The sequence below is a fragment of the Hyperolius riggenbachi genome, chromosome 8 (assembly GCF_040937935.1).
Source record: "Hyperolius riggenbachi isolate aHypRig1 chromosome 8, aHypRig1.pri, whole genome shotgun sequence".
Lineage (NCBI taxonomy): Eukaryota > Metazoa > Chordata > Amphibia > Anura > Hyperoliidae > Hyperolius > Hyperolius riggenbachi.
In genome coordinates this window covers 279,014,540-279,037,569 of record NC_090653.1, presented here as the reverse complement: position 1 = coordinate 279,037,569, position 23,030 = coordinate 279,014,540, and the positions used below count along the sequence as shown (strand labels likewise).

The 23,030-nt window shown below is 45.1% G+C and overlaps 1 protein-coding gene across 2 annotated transcripts in view; it reads right to left on the bottom strand.

The window, feature by feature from the left end:
- Positions 1 to 3,419: 3,419 nt before the first annotated feature.
- The window catches only part of LOC137527919 (ficolin-1-like), a 34,678-nt gene continuing 15,067 nt past the window's right edge, over positions 3,420 to 23,030 (bottom strand). For both annotated transcript variants that reach the window (XM_068248985.1, XM_068248986.1), the window contains 3 exons: positions 18,225 to 18,354; positions 14,030 to 14,164; positions 3,420 to 4,420 (listed from right to left, as the gene is read on the bottom strand). In XM_068248985.1, the coding sequence (XP_068105086.1) occupies positions 4,173 to 4,420; positions 14,030 to 14,164; positions 18,225 to 18,354 (513 nt within the window). In that variant the 3' untranslated portion in view covers positions 3,420 to 4,172. The remainder of the gene's footprint in view (positions 4,421 to 14,029; positions 14,165 to 18,224; positions 18,355 to 23,030) is intronic.

Here is a 23,030-nt window from a genome sequence, read left to right as displayed (position 1 = left end):
TGGGGTCAGGTTAATCTCCCCACCTGCCTTCACAGTGGTTGCCTTATGGTAACCCTGGTTTGTGAGTATTAAATGGTTATATTACTCATTATTAATTTTCATGTATACAATATCACACTATTGGGCTCTTGGTGTCCCCCTCCCTTTATATCGTCTTATTATCTTTTGGAAGACATCTATGTCATTTTCCGTCAAAAAATTACTTGCTGGGTAACTTTAAGTCAAAAATAGCCAGGGGTATGAATAATTATGGGCAGCACTGTATATATACAGTATATATGTATTTTGATATATGTAAATTTACACTACCGTTAGGTTTGCTACATTAACTGTCATTTACCGCATTTAAGTGTATATTTTTTTCCTTTGAAACTTTCAAATCAAATCGATTTTCTCAAAATCTATAAGGTCTTTTTGAAAAAAAAAATTCCCCTTGTTCCCATTGTTCTTCTTAACATAACCTGCAAATTTGGTGTTTCTAGAATGAAAAGGGGCTTTGCTATTAACCGTTAAGTTAAAGTTGGTTTTTAATTGTGAATACCGACTTGAGATCCCGAGTAACTCGTGATCACGAGTCAAGTAACGAGTGCGATCATGAGTGCATTCGTGATTAAGAGCTGATCACTAGTACCGATCACGAACCTCGTGACCGTAAAAAAAGGTTCATGATCACGAGTTACTCGGGATCACGAGCTTGTGATGAGCACCACTGGTGATCAATGCAACACAGTAAGTGGAAAAGCGCTTTGAGCCCGCCAGGAGAAAAGCGTAATATAAATGCCATTTGTCTTGTCTTATAAAAAGGGTCTCAAAGATAAGTTTTTGCTGTGAACACTTGAAGGTGACTGGAACAGAACACATTTTTGCCCATTATTAGTTGTTGTTTTTTTGTTCCAGGCCAGCTTTTCGGATCATCTATGTTCTCCAGTAGAGATAGTCGGAAATGCCTTTTTCCGATTACATCGAAAATCCAATTTCCAAAAATGCCGATTACCAATAATGCGGCATACCAAAGGTAATCTGATTTTTGAATTCAAATTTCCGAATTCCGAGTCTTACTTAGGTAATTACACGACTCGGAATTTGGAAATACTCGGTAATATGGGACCAATCAGAGAATCTAGTGATTTTGTCAATAGAAAATGGAATAACTCAGAAATCGTAAGCCAATCACAAGACTCAAAAAACCTCTATAGTATCAGAGTCTTGTGATTGGTCTAAAACTACCGTGGAAATCCGAGAAAAAAATTCTGCATTCTCTAATTGGTCCACTGCTTCTGAGTTGGGCGAAAATTACCAAGTTGCTGTAACTTGGTATTTCTGTAGAAATCTGATTTCTGCTGCCAAATTCTGATTAACGTTGCGGAAATCTGACTTCTGATCAAAAATGCAGGAATTTCTATTTACCGGAATCTGAATGAGTGTCCCAATCCTCCACCATCTTCTAAATGATGATGATGATGATGATGATGATAATTCCATCATAAATAACCTCCATAATAATTATTATAATACATATTCTAAAAAAATGCCCTGATGAACTAAGCTTTATTCATGAATTTTCTCACCTCATCCATTATTCACCTTATTTATATCATTAATAACATCTCAGTACATACCAAGCAGAAATTTCACAAAAAAATGAGTTGTTCCAGATTTACCAAAGATTGACATGACTTTGTTTATCTTATTTGTAGTATGATTCTACTTGGTAGGTATTGAAAGAAGTTTTACTGGATAAGGAGAGAAAAAGTCTAAGCATCCTAAGCAAAAAGTAAAAGTTATAGCACATAATGTACCCCTTAAAAAGTAGGAATCTGCACTGAGTGGAGTACTTCAGCCAGTTGCATGGAGAAGACTAGAACAATATATGGTGAACCATCTCACCTCCTGGTTGTCTTGACTGGTGGTCAAAAATGTATTATGAACATTTCTCCTTCTACTAAACTTTATCATTGAAGAAAATGTGTAGGCAATAGGCATGAGGAAATTCACATATTTAAAGCTTGAACAAAAGTGTGAGAATCTTACCAGGACAAGTATCCTCAGCATCACTGACAGTGGCCATCACGAGGAGCAATGGTATGGTCCACATCTTCATCACTGGTCACAGCTGTTTCCTCTACACTGTACTGTCCAACAGATGTTATTGTGCTGTGTGAGAGGGATATTTATAGCTCTGGTAGTCCAATACCATACATGGGATGGAAGTTTCTTCAACTCACACTCTGCTTTTTCACTAGGTGTGTGCGTGTGTGTGTGTGTGTGATTGTGCATGTTATTTCTTCATTCTGGATTATTTTTTTTTATTACTTTTAATTTTAAATAAAATATAACATTATACACTTAATACATTTTCTACATTATTACTATATCTAAGGAGCAAGGTCTAAAGCACTCTCGTGAAAAGTTTTTTCTATCTATAAGGATATGGGTGTTTTCCTAAAGTTTTCACTTCTGCCCCCACTCTCCCTACACAAGTTAAGTGGAGCATATTTAAGAAATGAAACCATATAAGCACTCGGTGACACCATCAGAACTTTTGATTGGGAGAGTCCTTTGTTCTCTCCAATTTGAAAGAAAACTTCACTTTTTTCTCGTTTATAATTTATAAACGTTTTACCCGGTTCTATTCAAAAAGTCATTATGTAAACAAATTCAGAGGAGATATCCCATTCACAGAAGATAAGATAGCTTAGAGGTGAATCTAAAGTGAGCCATACATGGGTCAATAATAGCCTGATATGACTAGCTGACTGATAACCATCCAAATGGAATTCAACAGTGATCAATTCTTACCATACATGGTCCAGGTTCATGAACTTAAAGTGGTTCTGTGGACAGTTTAAAAAACAAAAAACTGACACTTATCGTCCCCCTGCAGCTGTCATGTCCTACGCCGTCCTCCTACGATCCTCCTTTCCCTGCTGCCGGTCCTGGTAATCCTCTAATACAACTGTGGCCATGGCCGCGCGTGTTTGCTCCCGTGCTCACATGCGTTCTAAGCTCCTAGAGATGCGAGCGGGAGGGTGCAGTATTCGTCTAGTTAGACGAATAATTAGATCGGGAACGGTGGCGGGGAATGGAGAATTGTAGGAGGACGGCGCGGGACATGACAGCTGCAGGGGGTCGATAGAAGCCCCAGGTGAGTGTCAGTTTTTTTATTTTTTAAACCCTCCACAGAACCCCTTTAAGCAGCATTCAATAACTGCCATCAAATTATTTTTGTAAGACTAATTTAACTGGTAGTATTTTTTATCATTTTAAATATTTAGTTTTTAAATATTTAATTTAATAGTTTTTCTCTTGAGTAGGTGAAGGAGGTGACAGTAGTTTATTCATCCTAGGGCACATAAATGGCCAAAAATGATCCTTAAAAATGAAACAAATACAAACAGACTGCAGTAAAAACAAATGCATTCATCGTCAATAATAACTGATTTATTATTGTAATAGGATGCACAGACAGAGATCATCACAGAAGATACAATACAGGTTTTGAGTGTTACTCTAGTTCAGGAGGTTATTATTTATACAAATACAAAGTGTCATCACTTCCTGCTGCCTTCACGTGGGTGGAGTTTTCCTGGTCTGAGAAACAGCTCTGATCACTAAAATGTATCAGCATTACACACAGCCTAGATGCTAAGACAGATCTAGCTAGCAGCTGAATGTGTAAAAAAAAATTTCTGCTAACAGCTGGGATTTTTCATATTCTTCGTCATCATATTACTTCTAGATATTGTTACTAGCAAGAGTGAGGAACCACCACCCATATGACCTCCTCACCGAAATTGTTGCAGAATGCAGCACAAAGTATCACCCCACAGTGAGATTCTGCTACATATAGTATTAGGAAATGGCCAGCCATGCTGAAATCTTGCCTATTGCACTGTATCAAATGTACATCATGAAGAAAAGTTTTAATTGGGCATGTGGTGTCACAGGGAACTGAGATCCCTCCCCCATAGGGAGAAATATATTAGCTGATAAACAGGGAGTATAGATCATATGACCGTATGTTTCAACTAAACATTCAGATAGTTGAAGATCCCTTTTCACATGTAGAAGAGGGTAAAGCAAATCTGCAGTGGTGCCTATAGGTTTGATTCTGAAGTAATCATTTATTGCAAAGTGGCAAGTGCAAATGTCTTCTGGGTACTTGCTGCATGTTACATTGGCCTAATCTTCATCTCAGACTGTTTGTAGGCATAATGGCTGTTCCTGGAATGGAACCAACTCATGCCTGAGGGATCCACTTTTCCAGGCATGTATAAACCATTTAGATTTGTGCTGTGACAGTTATTGTACCACCATCCTCCTTTATAATTTCTGGCACAATTTACGGAGTTGCCATGTATGTCATTGTCCTGGTCCAGAGTGGTGAACATCATCCCATTGTGGTGGGACAAAGAATCCGCTGGAACAGAAGAAAATATCATTAATTCACATGGTCTGATCCTGAGGACTCAGGATGGACACAAGAAACCAGACCCTCCCCCGCCGTGAAAAGAGAAGGTGTATTGTTCACTTATTATAGTCATCCTTGCTTTGACTCTCTCGAGGCATGTGAAACCCGATAATTGGTGTTTTTAAGCATTTCATGATATATGTAAGTCACCTTCAGTCATGACATGAAGAATGTGTTACACTCACCTTGGCGGCCGGTCACGTCATTCTGGGATGTCGCCCTTGGTGCGCACGCAAAGGGGCTCATTCGCTTTCCTGTGTTCCCTTCAGGTGCGGCGCGCGGCACGGCGCGCTGTGCGCGTGCGCACAAAGTGTTGCGCGCGCATAGGGATGCTCGCGCATGCGCGTGAGCCCTCGCACGCGTGCACGCATGCGCGTGCGCAGTGTGTTGCGCACGCTAATTTCGGCGCCAAATTCAAGTATATAAGCAGCACTGCCCTCAGCTGCAGTGCTGCTCGTTCTGGCAGTTTGGCTAGCCTGTTGGCGAACCGTGTTCCTGCTCTTGTTGATTCTGATCTGATTCCCTGTTGTGACCTTGGCCCGTGACCCCGACTACCGCTGATCTCCGCCTGCCCTGACCCTTGGCTTGTTACCTGGATTACCGCTGTCTGCCACCTGCCCTGACCCTTGGCTTGTTACCTGGATTCCCGCTGTCTGCCGCCTGCCCTGAACCTTGGCCTGCTACCTGGATCTCCGCTGTCTGCCGCTTGCACGGACCTGCATAGTACGCCTTCCGGCCTGGATCTCTACATCTCCTCTACATAAGTCTACTTCACTATTAGTGTCACCTGTTCTTCCAACCACTTGCTGAGGCAATCCCAGTAGTGACCTGGTAGGGCACTAGGCAGCGAAGTTCCACATCCCCCTCCTGGGTTTGTGGTCCTGCACTCCCCTCAAGGGGGTGTGGGTAAAGACCCGTGGTCACCTAGACTCCACTACTGGGTAACGCCTCTTCCTTCGTGGGAGGGTCAACAGGGACTGAAGAGAAACCTAACAGAATGAACACATTCAGTATCAACTCTATCCGGACCATCAAGGTCTGGCCCCTTAACCCCTGGCTGCAGATATTCTGGTGTCTCAGCTTGTGCCTGCCCCCAGACACTGCACCGACCCTGGTCAGCTGTAATATCCCCCACCCCCTAGCATTTGTCTATGTAAGGGGCTTCAATTGGGCACAGAGGTAGTTCAGGTCTCATCCCTACCCTCAAAATGGAGTGTTTAGGAGGTATGAGTGCTGAGATATCTGGACATTAATATCAGCACCATATTCAAATACTATAGGACAGTGTTCCCCAGCCCTGTCCTCAAGGCCCACCAACAGTGCTGATGCTGCAATTTCTCTGCTCTCCACTAGGTTGTTATGCCAGAGCTGAGTCTGATCCTGTGTCTGATTACATGTTCTATAAGCAGAGCTCCCCAACCCTGTCCTCAAGGCCCACCAACAGTACATGTTTTGAAGGAAACCACACACAATCACAGGTGAGGTCATTAGTGTCTCCGTAGAGCTGATTAACTACCTGTGTAGATGTGACCACCTCACATCCAGGTGGATCTAACGCTCAGTCTCACCAAAAATTACGGAGTTGACACAGAATCGGTTTTAGTCCTCAAAGGGCAGAAATCATAGTTCATTCCTACATTTGAGGAATAAAGGGCTGCTTATAAATGTGAACCCAAGCTCCACCGCTTCCTCCCTTAGCTGCACCCCAATTTTTCTCATGTGTACCTAAATCTCTCTCAGGCGCGCCTGCTTCTCTCCCTGCTCCGCCCCCTCTCCCTGTAGCTCCACCCCCTTCTCCTTTTAGCTGCGCCCGATTCTCTCTCATGTGCACCTGCTTCTCCACAAGCTCCACCCATTCCTCCTTTAGCTGCGCCCCAATGTCTCCCATGTGCGCCTGAATCTCACTCAGGCGCTCCGGCTTCTCTCCCTGCTCCTCCCCTTCCCCATGTAGCTCTGCCCCTTCCCCCCAAGCTCCACCCCTTCTCCCGGGGGGGGGGGGGGGAGGCTGCGCATCCCTAAACACATGTTGCAATTGAATGGTTAATCGAACAGGCATACACCGCCTCTGCCAGACTGAAAAATGCATGCCCTGCATCCAAGACAAGTGCTAACATTTATTAAACTAGGAGGTACTTTAGCTTCCAATATGGTTTGCATGCAAAGTATATTATACTAGACACTTGCGCCACGGTGAGGCAAACCTCCGGGCAAGTGACCTAACCTAAATTTAAAACCTTGGGAGCAGCTAAGCAAGAAAAATGTGTAACTTACATTTGGTAGAACAGCGAGGAGAACGCCAGCGCATACCACTAAGGCTGCATCTGAAATGATGCTTTTAAATGTGGCACAGAATTATATTAAAATATTATAAAAATGGGCACAGGTGTGACTCAGTGCCAGTGGGGTCTTTCTGCTGACTATCAGACAGACACTGAGAATAGACAACAGTTCAAACACAATTTAGTGATAATAACAAAGGTCCTGGAGCACTATTGTGCTTCTGTCTATTGTGACACATGATTATAGTGGGCACTGGGCACTGTGGTGGGTACCTGTGGGCTGTGGAGTGTCGCACACACACAAAAAAGAAAAAAAAACAGCAGAAGAATGAAGTAGCCCTTAGAAGGGCTGCTTGGGGTGATTAAACAGCAATCAGCCAGCGAGGATCAAAATAAACAAGCCTAGCTAATAGAGATGTCGCGAACTGTTCGCCGGCGAACTTCGGGGGTTCGCGTTCGCCTACCAAACGCGAACTTTCCCGGAAGTTTGCTTCGCCCCATAAAGCTCTATTGAGCAAACCTTTGACTCTTTATATTACAGCCAGCAGACACATTATTGCCATACACACTGCTCTCAATGCTAGAGGCCCACCCCCCTCCAAGTAAGGTCCTTATACTGCCTACACTAATTAGTAAAGAGACAGCTGCTACACACTCTGCTAGGGAGATTTTAATTAGCCTGTTTGTGGGTTCCTCCCTCCTCCCTCTACCCTCTACCCTCTACCCCTCTATCTATTCCCTCCTTCCTCCTACCAGAGGGAGGAGGGTCTCATCTGCCAGGGAATTCCAGTATTTCAAAAACCAGCTTATATACCATGATAGGGATTTGAACCCAGGCCTCAGTGTATGGTAGGCAACTAACATATCCATTGTACCACCAACACTACTAGCTGAAAGTAGCTGAAAGTAGCTGAAAGTAGCTGAAAGTAGCTGAAAGTAGCTGAAAGTAGCTGAAAGTAGCTGAAAGTAGCTGAAAGTAGCCTAGCATGTACCATTTATGCTTAATGCAAGAGAAAAATTAGACAAGACAAATAACATTTATATCACACTTTTCTCCTGGCAGACTCAAAGCACCAGAGCTGCAGCCACTAGGGCACACTCTATAGGCAGTAGCACAGATATGTTGCCAGACATGGCCTTGTATTTTGTGTTCAACAGTTGTCAAGAGAAAAATTAGACAAGATAGCAGTGTTAGGAAGACTTGCCTAAGGTCTCCTACTGAATAGGTGCTGGCTTACTGAACAGACAGAGACAAGATTCGAACTCTGGTCTCCTGTGCCAGAGGCAGAGCCATTAACCATTACACCATGCATCCACTGCTTACAGACTTGTAGCCAGACATGGCCTTGTATTTTGTGTTCAACAGTTGTCCAAAGAGAACCCCAGATAGCCAGGTAGATTCATCTCTCTCTCTCTCTCTCACCAACACTACATGCTGAAGCCAGCCTAGCATGTACCATTTATGCTCAATCCATTTATGCTCAAAATACAATTCCGCGGAAAGCGGTGACCATCCCTACTAGAGAGAGAGAGAGAGAGAGAGAGAGAGAGAGAGAGAGAGAGAGAGAGAGAGAGAGAGAGAGAGAGAGAGAGAGAGAGAGAGAGAGAGAGAGAGAGATATGAATCTACCTGGCTATCTGAGGTTCTCTTTGGACAACTGTTGAACACAAAGGACAAGGCCATGCCTGGCTACAGACCTGTAAGCAGTGGATGCATGGTGTAATGGTGAAGGACTCTGCCTCTGCCACAGTAGACCAGAGTTTGAATCTCGTCTCTGTCTGTTCAGTAAGCCAGCACCTATTCAGTAGGAGACCTTAGGCAAGTCTTCCTAACACTGCTATCTTGTCTAATTTTTCTCTTGACAACTGTTGAACACAAAATACAAGGCCATGTCTGGCTACATGTCTGGCTACATGTCTGTAGGCAGTGGCTGCATGGTGTAATGGTGAATGCCTCTGACACAGGAGACCAGAGTTCGAATCTTGTCTCTGTCTGTTCAGTAAGCCAGCACCTATTCAGTAGGAGACCTTAGGCAAGTCTTCCTAACACTGCTATCTTGTCTAATTTTTCTCTTGACAACTGTTGAACACAAAATACAAGACCATGTCTGGCTACATGTCTGGCTACGTGTCTGGCTACGTGTCTGTAGGCAGTGGCTGCATGGTGTAATGGTGAATGGCTCTGCCTCTGACACAGGAGACCAGAGTTCGAATCTCGTCTCTGTCTGTTCAGTAAGCCAGCACCTATTCAGTAGGAGACCTTAGGTAAGTCTTCCTAACACTGCTATCTTGTCTAATTTTTCTCGTGACAACTGTTGAACACAAAAGACAAGGCCATGTCTGGCTAAATATCTTTAAGCAGTGGCTGCATGGCGTAATGGATAAGGGCGCTGCTTCTGACAAAGGAGACCAGAGTTCAAATCTCAGCTCTGTCTGTTCAGTAAGCCAGCACCTATTCAGTAGGAGACCTTAGGCAAGTCTTCCTAACACTGCTATCTTGTCTAATTTTTCTCTTGACAACTGTTGAACACAAAAGACAAGGCCATGTCTGGCTATATATATCTGTAAGCAGTGGCTGCATGGTGTAATGGTCAAGGGCTCTGCCTCTGACACAGGAGACCAGAGTTCAAATCTCAGCTCTGTCTGTTCAGTAAGCCAGCACCTATTCAGTAGGATACCTTAGGCAAGTCTTCCTAACACTGCTACTGCCTATAGAGCATGCCCTAGTGGCTGCAGCTCTGGTGCTTTGAGTCCACCAGGAGAAAAGTGTGATATAAATGTTATTTGTCTTATCTACTTTTTCTCTTGTATTGAGCATAAATGGTAAATTTTAGGCCAGCTTCAGTTGGTACAGTGGTTAGTGTGCTTGCCCACCACACAGTGAGACCCAGGTTCAAATCCCAGCCAAATGTGAGTTGGCTTTTATGCTACAAATCCTTAAAGGGAACCTAAACGGAGAAGGATATGGATTTTTCCTTTTAAAATAATACCAGTTGCCTGAATCGCCTGCTGATCCTGTGTCTCTAATACTTTTAGCCACAGCCCCCGAACAAGCATGCAGATCAGGTGCTCTGACTGAAGTCAGACTGGATTAGCTGTATGCTTGTTTCAGGGTGTGATTCAGCCACTATTACAGTCACAAAGATCAGCTGGACTGCCAGGCAACTGGTATTGTTTACAGGAAACATCAATATCACTCTAAGTTAAGGTTCCCTTTAAAGGAGAACTGTAGTGAAAGGTATATGGAGGCTACCATATTGATTTCCTTTTAAGCAATACCAGTTACCTGGCTATCCTGCAGATCCTCTGCCTCCAATACTTTTAGCCCTAGACCCTGAACAAGCATGCAGCAGATCTGGTGTTTGCCATTTTTGTAAGATCTGACAAGATTAGCTGCATGCTTGTTTCTGGTGTGATTCACACTACTGCAGCCAAATAGATCAGCAGGGCTGCCAGGCAACTGGTATAGCTTAAAAGGAAATCAATATGGCAGCCTCCATATACCTCTCACTACAGTTCTCCTTTAAGCAACCTAATGGTTCTATTGCATTGAGCATAAATGGTAATTTTTAGGCCAGCTTCACTTACTACTGTAGTGGTACAGTGGTTAGGGTGACTTGCCCACCATTCAGTGAGATCTGGGTTCAATTCCCAGCTATGGTATGATGTATACTGGTTTTTAAAACAGTATTATTCCCTGGCAGAAGAGACCCTCCTCCCTCCGGTAGGAGGGAGGAGGAAGTAGGTGGGAGGAGGCCAATTAAAATCTCCCTAGCAGAGTGTGTAGCAGCTGTGCCATAATTAATTAGTGTAGGCAGACAATTGAGTCAAATGGTATAAAGGACCTAGCTTGGAGGAGGGAGGGTGGGCGGGTCCTCCAGCAGTGATGTGTATTTCACTCAATCAGGTGTGCCTCCAGGTATTAGAGCTCTTGAAACATGTTTTCTATCATTTTTGTAGTTGGTAGAATTTTTTCAAATTTTCAAAGTTCGCCTCCCCATTGAAGTCTATTGCGGTTCGCGAACTTTTTCGCGAACCGAACCATTCGCGGAAGTTCGCGAACCGAAAATCGGAGGTTCACGACATCTCTACTAGCTAATGCTTTCCCCATCTCCAGCAAGCTCTGTCCCTTCCTCTCACTATTCCAGCTGAAGACTGTAACGATCAGTGTCAGCACGCAGAGAGAATCTGATTATTGGTGATCTGCAGTATCACCAAGAATGCAGATATATACGTGATTATTGATGATCTGCAGAATCACCGATAGTACAGATATATTACTAACCTCTGGACACCTATGTATATAAGAGTGTTTGGTGTAACAGCAATACTTTGAGAAACACACCTGATGAGCAGGTAATATTAGGCAGTATAGGCAATACTGCTTTAGAGAGTACGGGAACCTTCCAGCAGCCTGAGACTCTCCACGGGGTGGAGTCAGGCTGGAGACAGGAAGGACCAGAGGGTGAGTGACACCAGAAGGTGGATGTCACTATCTGATCCGGAGACTATCTCTTAAGGGGAGAGATAGCTCTCGAGGTCGGGCAAGCCAGGTCGGCAACACATGGACAGATAAGGTACATAGACAGAAGGCTGATTCGGTATCCAAGGCAAGCAGGGTTTGGCAACGGAATATCAGATATGCAAGGTACCGAATCAGTGATCAGAGGAATAGTCAGGAAAGCGATAAGTCATAACAGATATCAAATAATGCCTAGTCTGGGTGTGAGGTCTGTGGTCTCTACACCCTGGAACTAGTCTGATGTATAACAAGTTCCCTAATCTGGGTGTGAGGTCCGTGGTCTCTACACCCTGGAACTAGTCTGATGTATAACAGATTGATAACACAAGTTCCCTAGTCTGGGTGTGAGGTCTGTGGTCTCTACACCCTGGAACTAGTCTGATGTATAACAGATTGATAACACAAGTTCCCTAGTCTGGGTGTGAGGTCCGTGGTCTCTACACCCCGGAACTAGTCTGATGTATAACAGATTGATAACACAAGTTCCCTAGTCTGGGTGTGAGGTCCGTGGTCTCTACACCCTGGAACTAGTCTGATGTATAACAGATTGATAACACAAGTTCCCTTGTCTGGGTGTGAGGTCCGTGTTCTCTACACCCTGGAACTAGTCTAACATATAACAGAGTAATAATACAAGTTAACTGGCTCAGTGTGAATTCCCAGGTCCTCCTGGTTCAAACACACTGTTGGATCTGACTAAGGTCTGAGTGCTTCCACGTAGTGTTCACAACGGCAGACAACTTGTGACTGGACAGCAGTAACTATATATGGAGTAGTGCTCTCTGGCCCCACCCTTAAGTGATCAACCAATAGTTACCAGCTCTGGGGTCAGCTGATCGGCTCGGTCAGCTGATCCCCCCTTGCCCATCATAAAAGTTCTGCCTCTCAGCGCGCGCGCGCGTATTCCTAAGCCTGTGTGAACTAACAGTCTCAGCCACACCAGACACATGCTGCTGCGTGCAAACCACCACGCTGGACGCGGAACCAGCCGCCTTGTTGTCAATACATGCGGCGGCTTTTCCGCGTTCTGCCATGTTACCAGACGCACGCTTCCGCGTGCAAACCACTGCATTGGACGCGGAATCAGCCACCTTGTTATCAGCACACGCGGCGGCTTTTCCGCGTTCTCTTACAAAGACACACTGGAACATGGCGGGCGCTGCAGCATTTTTATAGGGGCGGGGGGTCCATAAGGTAGTGCAGGCTGATTGGCTGCCATGTGCCTGCTGACTGTGATGTAAGGGGTCAAAGTTTAGCTCAATGAAGATGTATGGGGGCGGGTCAAATCGCGCTATGTGTTCGCGGCGAGCAGGAATACCGGATGTCCTCAGGATAGTGCTCGCATTCGAGCCATCTCTAATGATAATGTTATTGTTACAGCAGAGGGGCTGGTTATTGGCCATGCTAATAGTTTTCAGCCAATCTCTACTGTTACTGTTTCTCTACTATAGGGCTGATTTGAAAGCTCTTCTGTACAGGAATTAATATTTTAGGACTTTATGAATGAGAGTATTTTTACATTTAACTCCTTAACATCGGGGCCAAGTTCCCCTTCTGGCCCAAGCACTTGGTTGCACCTGCGCAGAAGTATGGAGCCGCTTGTGCACTATTGGCTTTAGCTCACTGCTCAGGCGTAGGAATGGCTGAAGAGGAGCATGCCCTCGATGTTCCTATGAACAAGCCCCTGTCAGTAATTTCTAGAAAGTCCGAGCTCAGCAATGGTGGACCGGAGGACGGTGTAGGAAGCCTCTATAGCACCCAGTGGCTTCCCTTTTCTTAAAGACCACCTCCAGCTAAAAAAAGGTCTGAATAGCAATACATATATGCCTGCTATGCACTGTGTAGAGTTAGATGAACATAAAGGGCTCAAACATACTATAAGTGCTTTTCTGAGCGCTTGCGATTGATCGCCCCAATTGCATACATTTTTATGCAATTTTTAGCTGATTTTTACCCAGATTTTAATGAAAGTGAATGGGAACAATTTTTAAAAAACGCTCAGAAAAGCACTTATAGTATGTCTGAGCCCTTAATCTGGTACATCATAGTGGATAGAACAGACTCACATTTATATCTGTAGCAGTACTTCCTTATTTATCCTAATGCTGAATCTTTGTGTCCTCCCCTCCAGACTGGTTAACTCCCCTGCCCCTCCCTCCCCTGCCCTCTGCCTGCCTGGATCAAATTACTTCTCTTTTCACAGTGTGTAACAGAGAGGAGATACAGGAGAACTGCTGCAGTCTGTCTTAGCATGTCTGTTGGCTATAATTCTTATTTGTGATGTATGGAAATGGATCTGAATCAATCCCCTAGCATCCTTTGCACCTATGGTTTGGAAAGACAAAAAATGCTAGTGCCCAATTTTACACTGGGGTGGGGATTTCAAGACCTTGGGCTTGATTAACTAAGTTTTCGTTTTCTGCGTTCGTTTTCGCATGCAATTTTCACGAAAACGCACACAAAAACGCTAGCGCGTCCGTGATATGAGTTATCACGGTTTAGTGAATCAAGCTCCATATGTGGAATACGGGCCCTGGGGGTGAGAAAAATCACACTTTATCATGTATGATTTTATATATCTTGGCCACTTATTAGGTTTAAAGCAAACTGTAATTTATAATTTAGGTACTCGTATTTAATGTTTTAACTTTTTGAGGCCTTGGGTACACTTTATGAAGAATGGACAATGTTTTCGCAATGGTGAAGAGAACATAGGATATAGTAGCAAAAAGTAATATGTATTTTTTGGCTTATTTACCTGCATTGCCACCTGTAAAGCTTCCCAGCACCAACTTGTACTTCTCAGATTCTCCCAGAACTTTGAAGGAATTGTATTTGGCAGAATATCGCACAAAGTCAGAGTCTTGGAGATCCACCCTTAACTCCCAGGTCCCTGAAATGACATCACATGATTTCATGATACCATGCTCTAACAACAAGCACTGCCTAGATAAAGCGCATGAGACAGATTGCCATAATCTGTAGTGTATTCATAATTGTATTGCTAACACACCAGATAATTTACAATACCGTCCCACACAATTGCACTAACCCCTATACCCACCCGCCATACTGCCTGCAGGCTGCCATAGAAAAAAATGTCCTTAACCAGCGCTGGTTGATAATGTATTGCACTTTCACCTTTAAAGGGAACCTTAACTGGTGGGGGAAAAAAAAATCACTTACCTGGGGGCTTTCCCAAGCCTCCTGCAGCCGTCCTGTGCCTGCGCCGGTCCTTCGGTGCCCTCCGGTCTCCCTCCACGGCTAAGTTTCGTTTTCGGCCGACTGCCAGTCGTCCTCCGGCCAAGCGTCCTCTTCTTCCGCATTCCCCGTCGTAAAGAGCCGTAAACCGCGTCCGCATGACGCAAAACGAGACTGACAGTCGGCCGAAAACGAAACTTAGCCGCGGAGGGAGACCGGAGGGCACCGAAGGACCGGCGCGGGCACAGGACGGCTGCAGGAGGCTTGGGAAAGCCCCCAGGTAAGTGAATTTTTTTTCTTCCACCAGTTAAGGTTCCCTTTAAGGCCTCAAAAAAACCTGTCCGACAAAAAAACTCTTCAAGGTGCTATCACTTGCTCTTTTATATCACTAAGTCTGCTGTCCAGTTGTGGCATGGAATAAAATAGTGATTAAAATTTGTCCCTAAAAATCACATATGGCACACTGTGAAACTGTGTGAATAAAGCGCTGAACCAGGGTCATGTTGCACTATGGCTGTTATACTTTGCAAAGTCTTACAGACCTCAGTAGTGGCCTGGGGCGATGTTTGAGCCAGTGGGCGTCCCCACTTACTCACTGCATTCCTCCAGTTCTCCCATTTGCCGGTGTTTCAACTTCTCCGGTCAGGTATATGACGTATCTTCTAATGCGCAGTTTTAATTCCCCGTGCGGTTTCCTTACAGCGTCTCTTATTAGCTTCCTATGGTGGCCTGTTGTGCACAAAATACTGTCGACGCATTTCATTAGCTGAACACGGGTTTTTTCAAGACAGAAAAATGTTTTTTTTTTATTGTGAGCGCCCTCTTGTGGGCTTAAATAGTTAATTCTCATGGATATTCAATTTTTAGCTCTGCTTCTGTGCTCCTCAGCACCATCTAGTGGGAAAACTTGAGAATTAATCTCTTCTTTTTAATTTCTAATTATATAATAGGCGCTTTATTGCCATCTACCCCGATTCTTTAAGAATAATATTTCCATCTTCTTCCTATGCTTTCTAATGATTGAATATCCCTTTCTGAACTGCTCACATATTATTGTTACCTATTTGATTCTCATGGAACAAAACATTTTCATATATGCTGATCGAGAGGGGACCCAGGACACACAACGATACACCCCCATTTCTATACAAATTACAATGAAAGCAAATGCATATTTGCATGAGCAATGTCTCGTGATTAGCCAATAGGCCAAATTTGCAAAGCCAGATTTGTCAGGTTCACTTGGTTGATGCACACATTTTCTCTCTGGTGTAATTAGCATTGCATTTTCTTTCCTTTGGAGGCAAGTGGTGAATGGCTTGTTTTAGGAGGTGAGAGCCCTGGAGCAGGCTATTTGCGCCTGTCCTCCCCTTATGTGTCGCGCCCAGGTCATGCGCATATAGCAGAACGCAATGGACGTTAAGGTAAATGCCTGTTTTTAATCTTGGGAGGTGTGTGCGGGCGGCTCTTCCCGGCGCTGGCCACGCTGGGGAGATCGTCTGCACCCCCCAGCCTCCCCCTCCGAAAAGGGGTGCCGCTGTGTGGGTTCCAGGCGGTGAGAGAGCCTGGGACCCCCGCGGCCCCCCGGTTGTATGGGGGCAATGGGAAGCCTCCTCGTGGCGCCCCTGGATAGTGCTATGTAGCATGAACTAATTCCCGCAGGGCGATTGTTTTGCGGTTTTGGTTTTTGACCCTGCATATTTAGGCATGCGAAAGCAAATGCATATTTGCATGAGCAATGTCTCGTGATTAGCCAATAGGCCAAATTTGCAAAGCCAGATTTGTCAGGTTCACTTGGTTGATGCACACATTTCCTCTCTGGTGTAATTATCTATACAAATTACTATTATAGGAAGAGACTTGGGCCTCCGTCAAAACTTATAATAATACTCCTAAATTGAAATCACCGTTAATACTACAAGGGGCTATTGTGTTACATTGAAAAATCCACATACACACCTTTTGAAGTAATATTCTATCGAAATCCCCTCTTTGCTGATTTTTAAATGATAAATCCCCCTAAATTTGAATCGTTTGACACTACCCCCTGACATTCATTGAAGTGTACTGCCAAGGCACTTTCCACTTTTTTATGCTTGATATTATTCAAATGTTCCCCTATGCGGTCGCCCAAGTCTCTTCCCGTCTTCCCAATGTAAATCTTGCCACAAGGACATATTATCTGATAGACTACCTGTGTAGTTACGCATGTTATATAGTCCTTAATCTTGTATTCCTGTCTATCAAAAAACGTGTCTCCTTCCATAACATATCTGCAATGAGCGCAGTTTAAGCATTTATACATTCCCTTTGTTCTCACTTTTGACACATTGGACTTGATTAACAAAGCTGTGATTACTGTCATAGTGGCTGGGAAATAGTGCTTTGCACATGTTTTAGCGTGTTTTCATGGAAAAAACAGTTATTATGTGCAAAAATTTGCGTTGACACTAATTTTCGCATGTTTACTTTCGCGTTTGCATGATAACGCAAATTTATCACGCAAACACGGAATGTTAACATGTGAAAATTTGCGTTATCACACAAACTCAAATTTTTGCACGTAATAACTGAAATTTCTGCTGCTTTTTGGTTGGGGGTGTCTGTTGGGGAAGGAGGGGGGGGGCAGGTTCCTTTTGCCCAGGGGCCTCATTGTTTCTAGAACCAGGCCTGCTATACGGTTGCGTAGTGGTTAGCAGCACCCTTGCCTTGCAGTGCTGGGTCCCTGGTTCCAATCTCTGCCAAGCTAACATCTGCAAAGAGTTTGTATGTTCTCCCTGTGTCTGTGTGTGTTTCCTCCGGGCACTCCAGTTTCCTCCAACATCCCAAAAACATACATATAAGTTAATTGGCTTCCCTCTAAAAATTGGCCCTAGACATACACTACATGATACATACATAGACATAAGACTATGGACTAGATTGTGAGCTCCTCTGAGGGACAGTTAGTGACAAGACAATATACTCTGTACAGTGCCGCGGAAGATGCCAACGCTATATAAATACTAAATGATAATAAAAAAAAAATAATGCCACAGAGAATTTCTGAGTCTTGTGATTGATCTTAAATTTCTGTCGTATTCCCATGATTGTGGTAAAATTCTGCATTTTCTGATTGGTCCAATACTCACAAGTATTATACTTAACTACCCTTATTAACCTCCCTGGCGGTTTATTTATTTTGCCAGGGAGGCTGCGGGAGGGTTTTTTTTAAATTAAAAAAAAAATATTTCATGCAGCCAACTAAAAGTTGGCTGCATGAAAGCCCACTAGAGGGCGCTCCGGAAGCGTACTTTCGATCGCCTCCGGCAATCGAAAGTAACAAGATAGGCCGCAATGAGCGGCCTATCTTGTTTCGCTTTCCTCGTCGCCATGGCGACGAGCGGAGTGACGTCATGGACGTCAGTCGACGTCCTGACGTCAGAGCCGCCCGATCCAGCCCCTAGCGCCGGCCGGAACTGTTTGTTCCGGCTGCGCTGGGCTCGGGCGGCTGGGGGGACCCTCTTTCGCCGCTGCACGCGGCGGATCGCCGCGGAGCGGCGGCGATCGGGCAGCACACGCGGCTGGCAAAGTGCCGGCTGCGTGTGCTGCTTTTTACAGAATTGAAATCGGCCCAGCAGGGCCTGAGCGGCGACCTCCGGCGGCATACCCCGAGCTCAGCTCGGGATTACCGCCAAGGAGGTTAACAAAGACAACAAAAAACAAAACAAAACAAAAAACAGAACCTAGAATGTAGTGTAAGTGGCCATTACCTGAAGATGTTAGCTGATGAATATTGTCATTCCCCAACCAGAACTCTGTCAGACGACTGCCAAACCCCGTCTTGTAAGCCTCCCAATCTCGATAGAAATCAACAGAACCATCCACACGTCTCTGGAAAACCTAGAATCAGTGTAATTGATTCAAATGTGCATAAAACTAAACAAGGTAATCAACTTCTCCTATATAGAGTCCTTTGTTCCTCTAGGTGACACTATTACTTTTGGACAGGTCAGTTAACCTTTTTTTCCACTATTTTTATCTCTCTGACTAATATCCAATATTGAACAGAGAAGAATTGGAGAATATTGGAGAGTGCTGCCACTTTTCCCTGCTGTCTCAATAATATAATAATAATAGTGCTGATAAAAGGCAAAGGGCCATTTGCAACTCAAGGAGATATGAGGCTTGCAGAATGCAAGCTTTTTATCACCTGACACTCAGGATTTACCAGGGAATGTGTGAGTGATGTCCAAGTGAGAAGCCCCTTTCTCAGGCAAACAATAACTATTCACCTGGGTGTTGCTCATAGCTGCTGGGCAATAGGGATTGAGGTTCTTTTGCATCGTAGGTGTCTTTTAGCCCCATAATACTGCTACCTTGCTCCCAGGGATAACCACTGCCTCTGTTGCCGTCATCCGATCAGGGTTACTCATCACAACCTCGTGATCACGGTATAGCCATGATTCACAAGCATTTTTTCACTATCCGACATCATGATCCAAATTCGTTATTGCCTCTCAATCACAAATTCAATTCCGAATGCACTCGTGATCGTGGTGCAAATCCGGGTCGTGATCACGGATTTAGCCGTTATTAAAGCACCAAAACCCGCCAACTTTAACGGTTAATAGCAAAGCCCCCTTAAATGCCAGAATCACCAAATTTGCAGGTTATGTTAAGAAGAAAAGTGGGAGCAAGGGAATTTTTTTTTTTTCAAAAAAGACCTTATACTTTTTGAGAAAATCAATTTTAAAATTTCAAAGGAAAAAAGTATACATTTAAATGGTTAATTTGCATATATTCAGCAGTGGTGCCTGGGAGACATCTCGAGCTCACTCCAACCTGAATTATCGCAAATTCTTTCTGTTTTAGGAAAGCAAATTTTTGTTTTTTTTATTTTTGTTTTTCTTAACATTTAAATGCGGTAAATGACTTAGTTCTTAGTGAAACAATTCCCACTGACTTTAGCAGTTAATAGCAAAGGCCCCTTATATCCTAGCAACACCAAATTTGCAGGATATGTTAAAAAGATACTGGGAAAAATATTTTTAATTTTTTAAAAAAAATTCAGATTGTGGGAAATGTAAAAAAAAAATGACGTGGAGTCCCCCCTACCCAGCATATTTAACCCCTTGTCCCCCATGCAGGCTGGGATAACCAGAATGCGGAGCTCCGGCTGAGTGGGGCTTCGCACTCTGAGCTATACAAGCATGCATGGTCCATGGTATGGGGGGGCTCCGGGGTAGAGGGGCGGCCAAGCCTTCCCCTTTCCCCCGGAGCCCTTGCCCAATTAATGGACAAGGGGCTCTTCCCCACCACCAGTGCCCCAGGAGGAGGTGGGAGCAATGACTCCCTGGGGGGTTATGGTGGCATCTGGGAGTCCCCTTTAAGAAGAGTTCCCCCAGATGCCCAGCCCCCTCCCAGGAGAAATGAGTATAGGGGTACCCCTTACCCATTTCCATAAAGGGTTAAATTAAATAAAAATGCAGCAACTAATAAAGTACTTTAATATTCTAAATTAACCATAAATACTTACCTATACCTTTAAAAAAAAGGAGGACGCTCTCTCAGCTTTACTAAGTATAGCTGAGGGAAAAGCATCTTTAAATTTCCCTCCAAGGCTTCCCATTGGTTCCTCATCGACCAATGGGGATCCTCCTGAACTTTTTTAAAGGTACAGGTAAGTATTTATGGTTAATTTAGAATATTAAAGTACTTTATTCGTTGTGTTTTTATTTAATTTGACCCTTTATGGAAATGGGTAAGATTTCTCCTGGTAGGGGGGGTGGGCATCTTGGGGTCCTCTTCTTAAAGGGGACGTCTTAAAATATGCTGGGTAGGGAGGACACCACGTCATTTTTTTTTACATTTCCCACCCTCTGAACAAAAAATAAATAAATTGTATTAATTTAAAAAATACATATATATTGTTTCCCACTATCTTTTTAACATATTCTTCAAATTTGGTGTTGCTAGGATGTAAGGGGCCTTTGCTATTAACTGCTAAAGTTAATTGTTTCACTAAGAACTGTCATTTGATGCTTTTAAATTTATACTTTTTGCCTTTGAAATTTTTTAATCGATTTTCTCAAAAAGTACCATATTTTTCGGACCATAAGACGCACTTTTTCTCCCCCCAAAATGGGTGGAAAAAGTCACTGCGTCTTATGGTCCGGATACAGCAATTTTGGCCAAGTTTCTGTCCCCTGTTCTGAGTTCCCCATCCGCTACATCATGCCCCGTGTGCTGTCCTGTGTCCCCTGCTATTTCCTTGTGTCTCTAGGGGCCCCCGGGGTAATATGATGCCAAGGAGTTAGGGACAGGTTGTACCTGGGTGGAGAGAGAAGCGATCGTAGCCGCGCCGATCACAGCCCGCACCGATGAGAGAGGGCGGCAGAGCATCCCAGCTGACCTGCAGACCGGCGGCTTACAGCATAACGGGGCCACAGCGGCGAAATGAGTAGCGGTAACCGTCCATAGGAAAGCCGCTGGCTGGTCCGTGCACGCTGCTGAAGCCTATCTCTCGTCACTTCCGCTTATGTCACTAATGCGGAAGTGACGAGAGATAGGCTTCAGCTGCGTGCACGGACCAGCTAGCGGCTTTCCTATTGACGATTACCGCTACTCATTTCCCCACTGTGTCCTCGTTATGCTGTAAGCCGACGGTCTGCAGGTCAGCTGAGATGCTCTGCCGTTCTCTACCCTTTCACGGTGCGGGCTGTAATGGTGCGGGCTGCGATCGCTGGAGCAGTCGGATCCGGATGACTTCTACCTCCGCCGAGGTAAGCTGGGATGCTCTGCCACTCTCTCCCCTTTCTCAGTCCGGGCAGTAATGGTGCGGGCTGCGATCGCTGGAGCAGTCGGATCCGGATGACTTCTACCTCCGCTGAGGTAAGCTGGGATGCTCTGCCGCTCTCTCCCCTTTCTCAGTCCGGGCAGTAATGGTGCGGGCTGCGATCGCTGCAGCAGTCGGATCCGGATTACTTCTACCTCCGCCGAGGTAAGCTGGGATGCTCTGCCACTCTCTCCCCTTTCTCAGTCCGGGCAGTAATGGTGCGGGCTGCGATCGCTGCAGCAGTCGGATCCGGATGACTTCTACCTCCGCCGAGGTAAGCTGGGATGCTCTGCCACTCTCTCCCCTTTCTCAGTCCGGGCAGTAATGGTGCGGGCTGCGATCGCTGCAGCAGTCGGATCCGGATGACTTCTACCTCCGCCGAGGTAAGCTGGGATGCTCTGCCACTCTCTCCCCTCTCTCGGTGCGGGCTTTGATGGTCCGGGCTGTAATCGCTACAGCTGTGGGATCGCGATGGCTTCTCCCTCTGCTCAGGTACAAACTGTCCCTCACTCCGAAGCTGCACATTACCCCGGGGGCCATGGGTGCTACATGCTTCTCCCAAGGATGACAACTTGCTGGGGGGAACTGGGGAGGGGTGTGCTGCTGGTTGGCAGAGTGTCATGTGGTGAGGGGATGAGGGACAGTCTGGGCAGGGGAGTCATTTGCTGTAGAGGGATGGGTGTCATGTGCTGGGGGGGGATAAGTGCTGTTTTACAGAGGAAGGAATCTCTGACTCTGACTGGTGGGGGTGGGGACAGACACCATTTCAGTGTTTGCCATAAGTACCATATTTCCACATCACTGCACACAAAAATCAGGCCAGGGGACACTCAGGATAGGAAACACAGAGGACAAGGGGACACACAGGACTCAAGACAGAGGAGGACAGAAGACAAAGAGGGACACATATGAGGACACAGGGGGCACATATGAGGACACAGGGGGCACATATAAGGACACAGGGACATAAAAATTGGGGGGGAGAAGATACTGAAGATGCACTGCACCATGGACGCACCAGGTTCAGTATATTTTTTTTTCCCTGGTTATTGTCCTCTAAACCTAGGTGCGTCTTATGGTCCGGAGCGTCTTATAGTCCGAAAAATACGGTATAAGGTCTTTTTGAAAAAACAAATGTTTCCCTTGCTCCCACTTTCCTTCTTAAAATAACCTGCAAATTTGGTGATTCTGGCATTTAAGGGGACTTTGCTATTAACCGTTAAGGTCAGCGGGTTTTTAATCACGATTCACGACTCGAGTCGGATATCTGTTTCGATTCATGATCGGATCATGAGTCAATTTGAAAGTGAGTCGAATTTGTGATCACTCGAATCATGATTGGGGGTATCCGAGCAACCCTGCATCCGATGTCCCTGGCCAAAGTCACAATGTTGTCCAGCACCCACCCGATATTCGCTACATGCCAGGCTCCCCTGGCATCATCACTCCCCGGAGCTCTGAGCCAACCTGCCGGGGCTATTGCTGCTGCTTCCTTCTGTTTCTTCAAGTATTTAAAGAAAATCTGTAGTGAAAAAAAAAACCCTTGGGAGGGGGAAGCCTCTGGATCCTAACGAGGCTCCCCCCGTCCTCCGGTGTCCCGGCAATCCAGCACTGTCTGCACCCCCCGAACCGCAGCAAGGTAAATATTTGCCTACTGCGATCCTGCGCAGGCTTACTAGCAGTTCTCTGTTTGTGTTAAGGTGGAAATAGCCAAACCCGATTGGATCCGCTCTACTGTGCA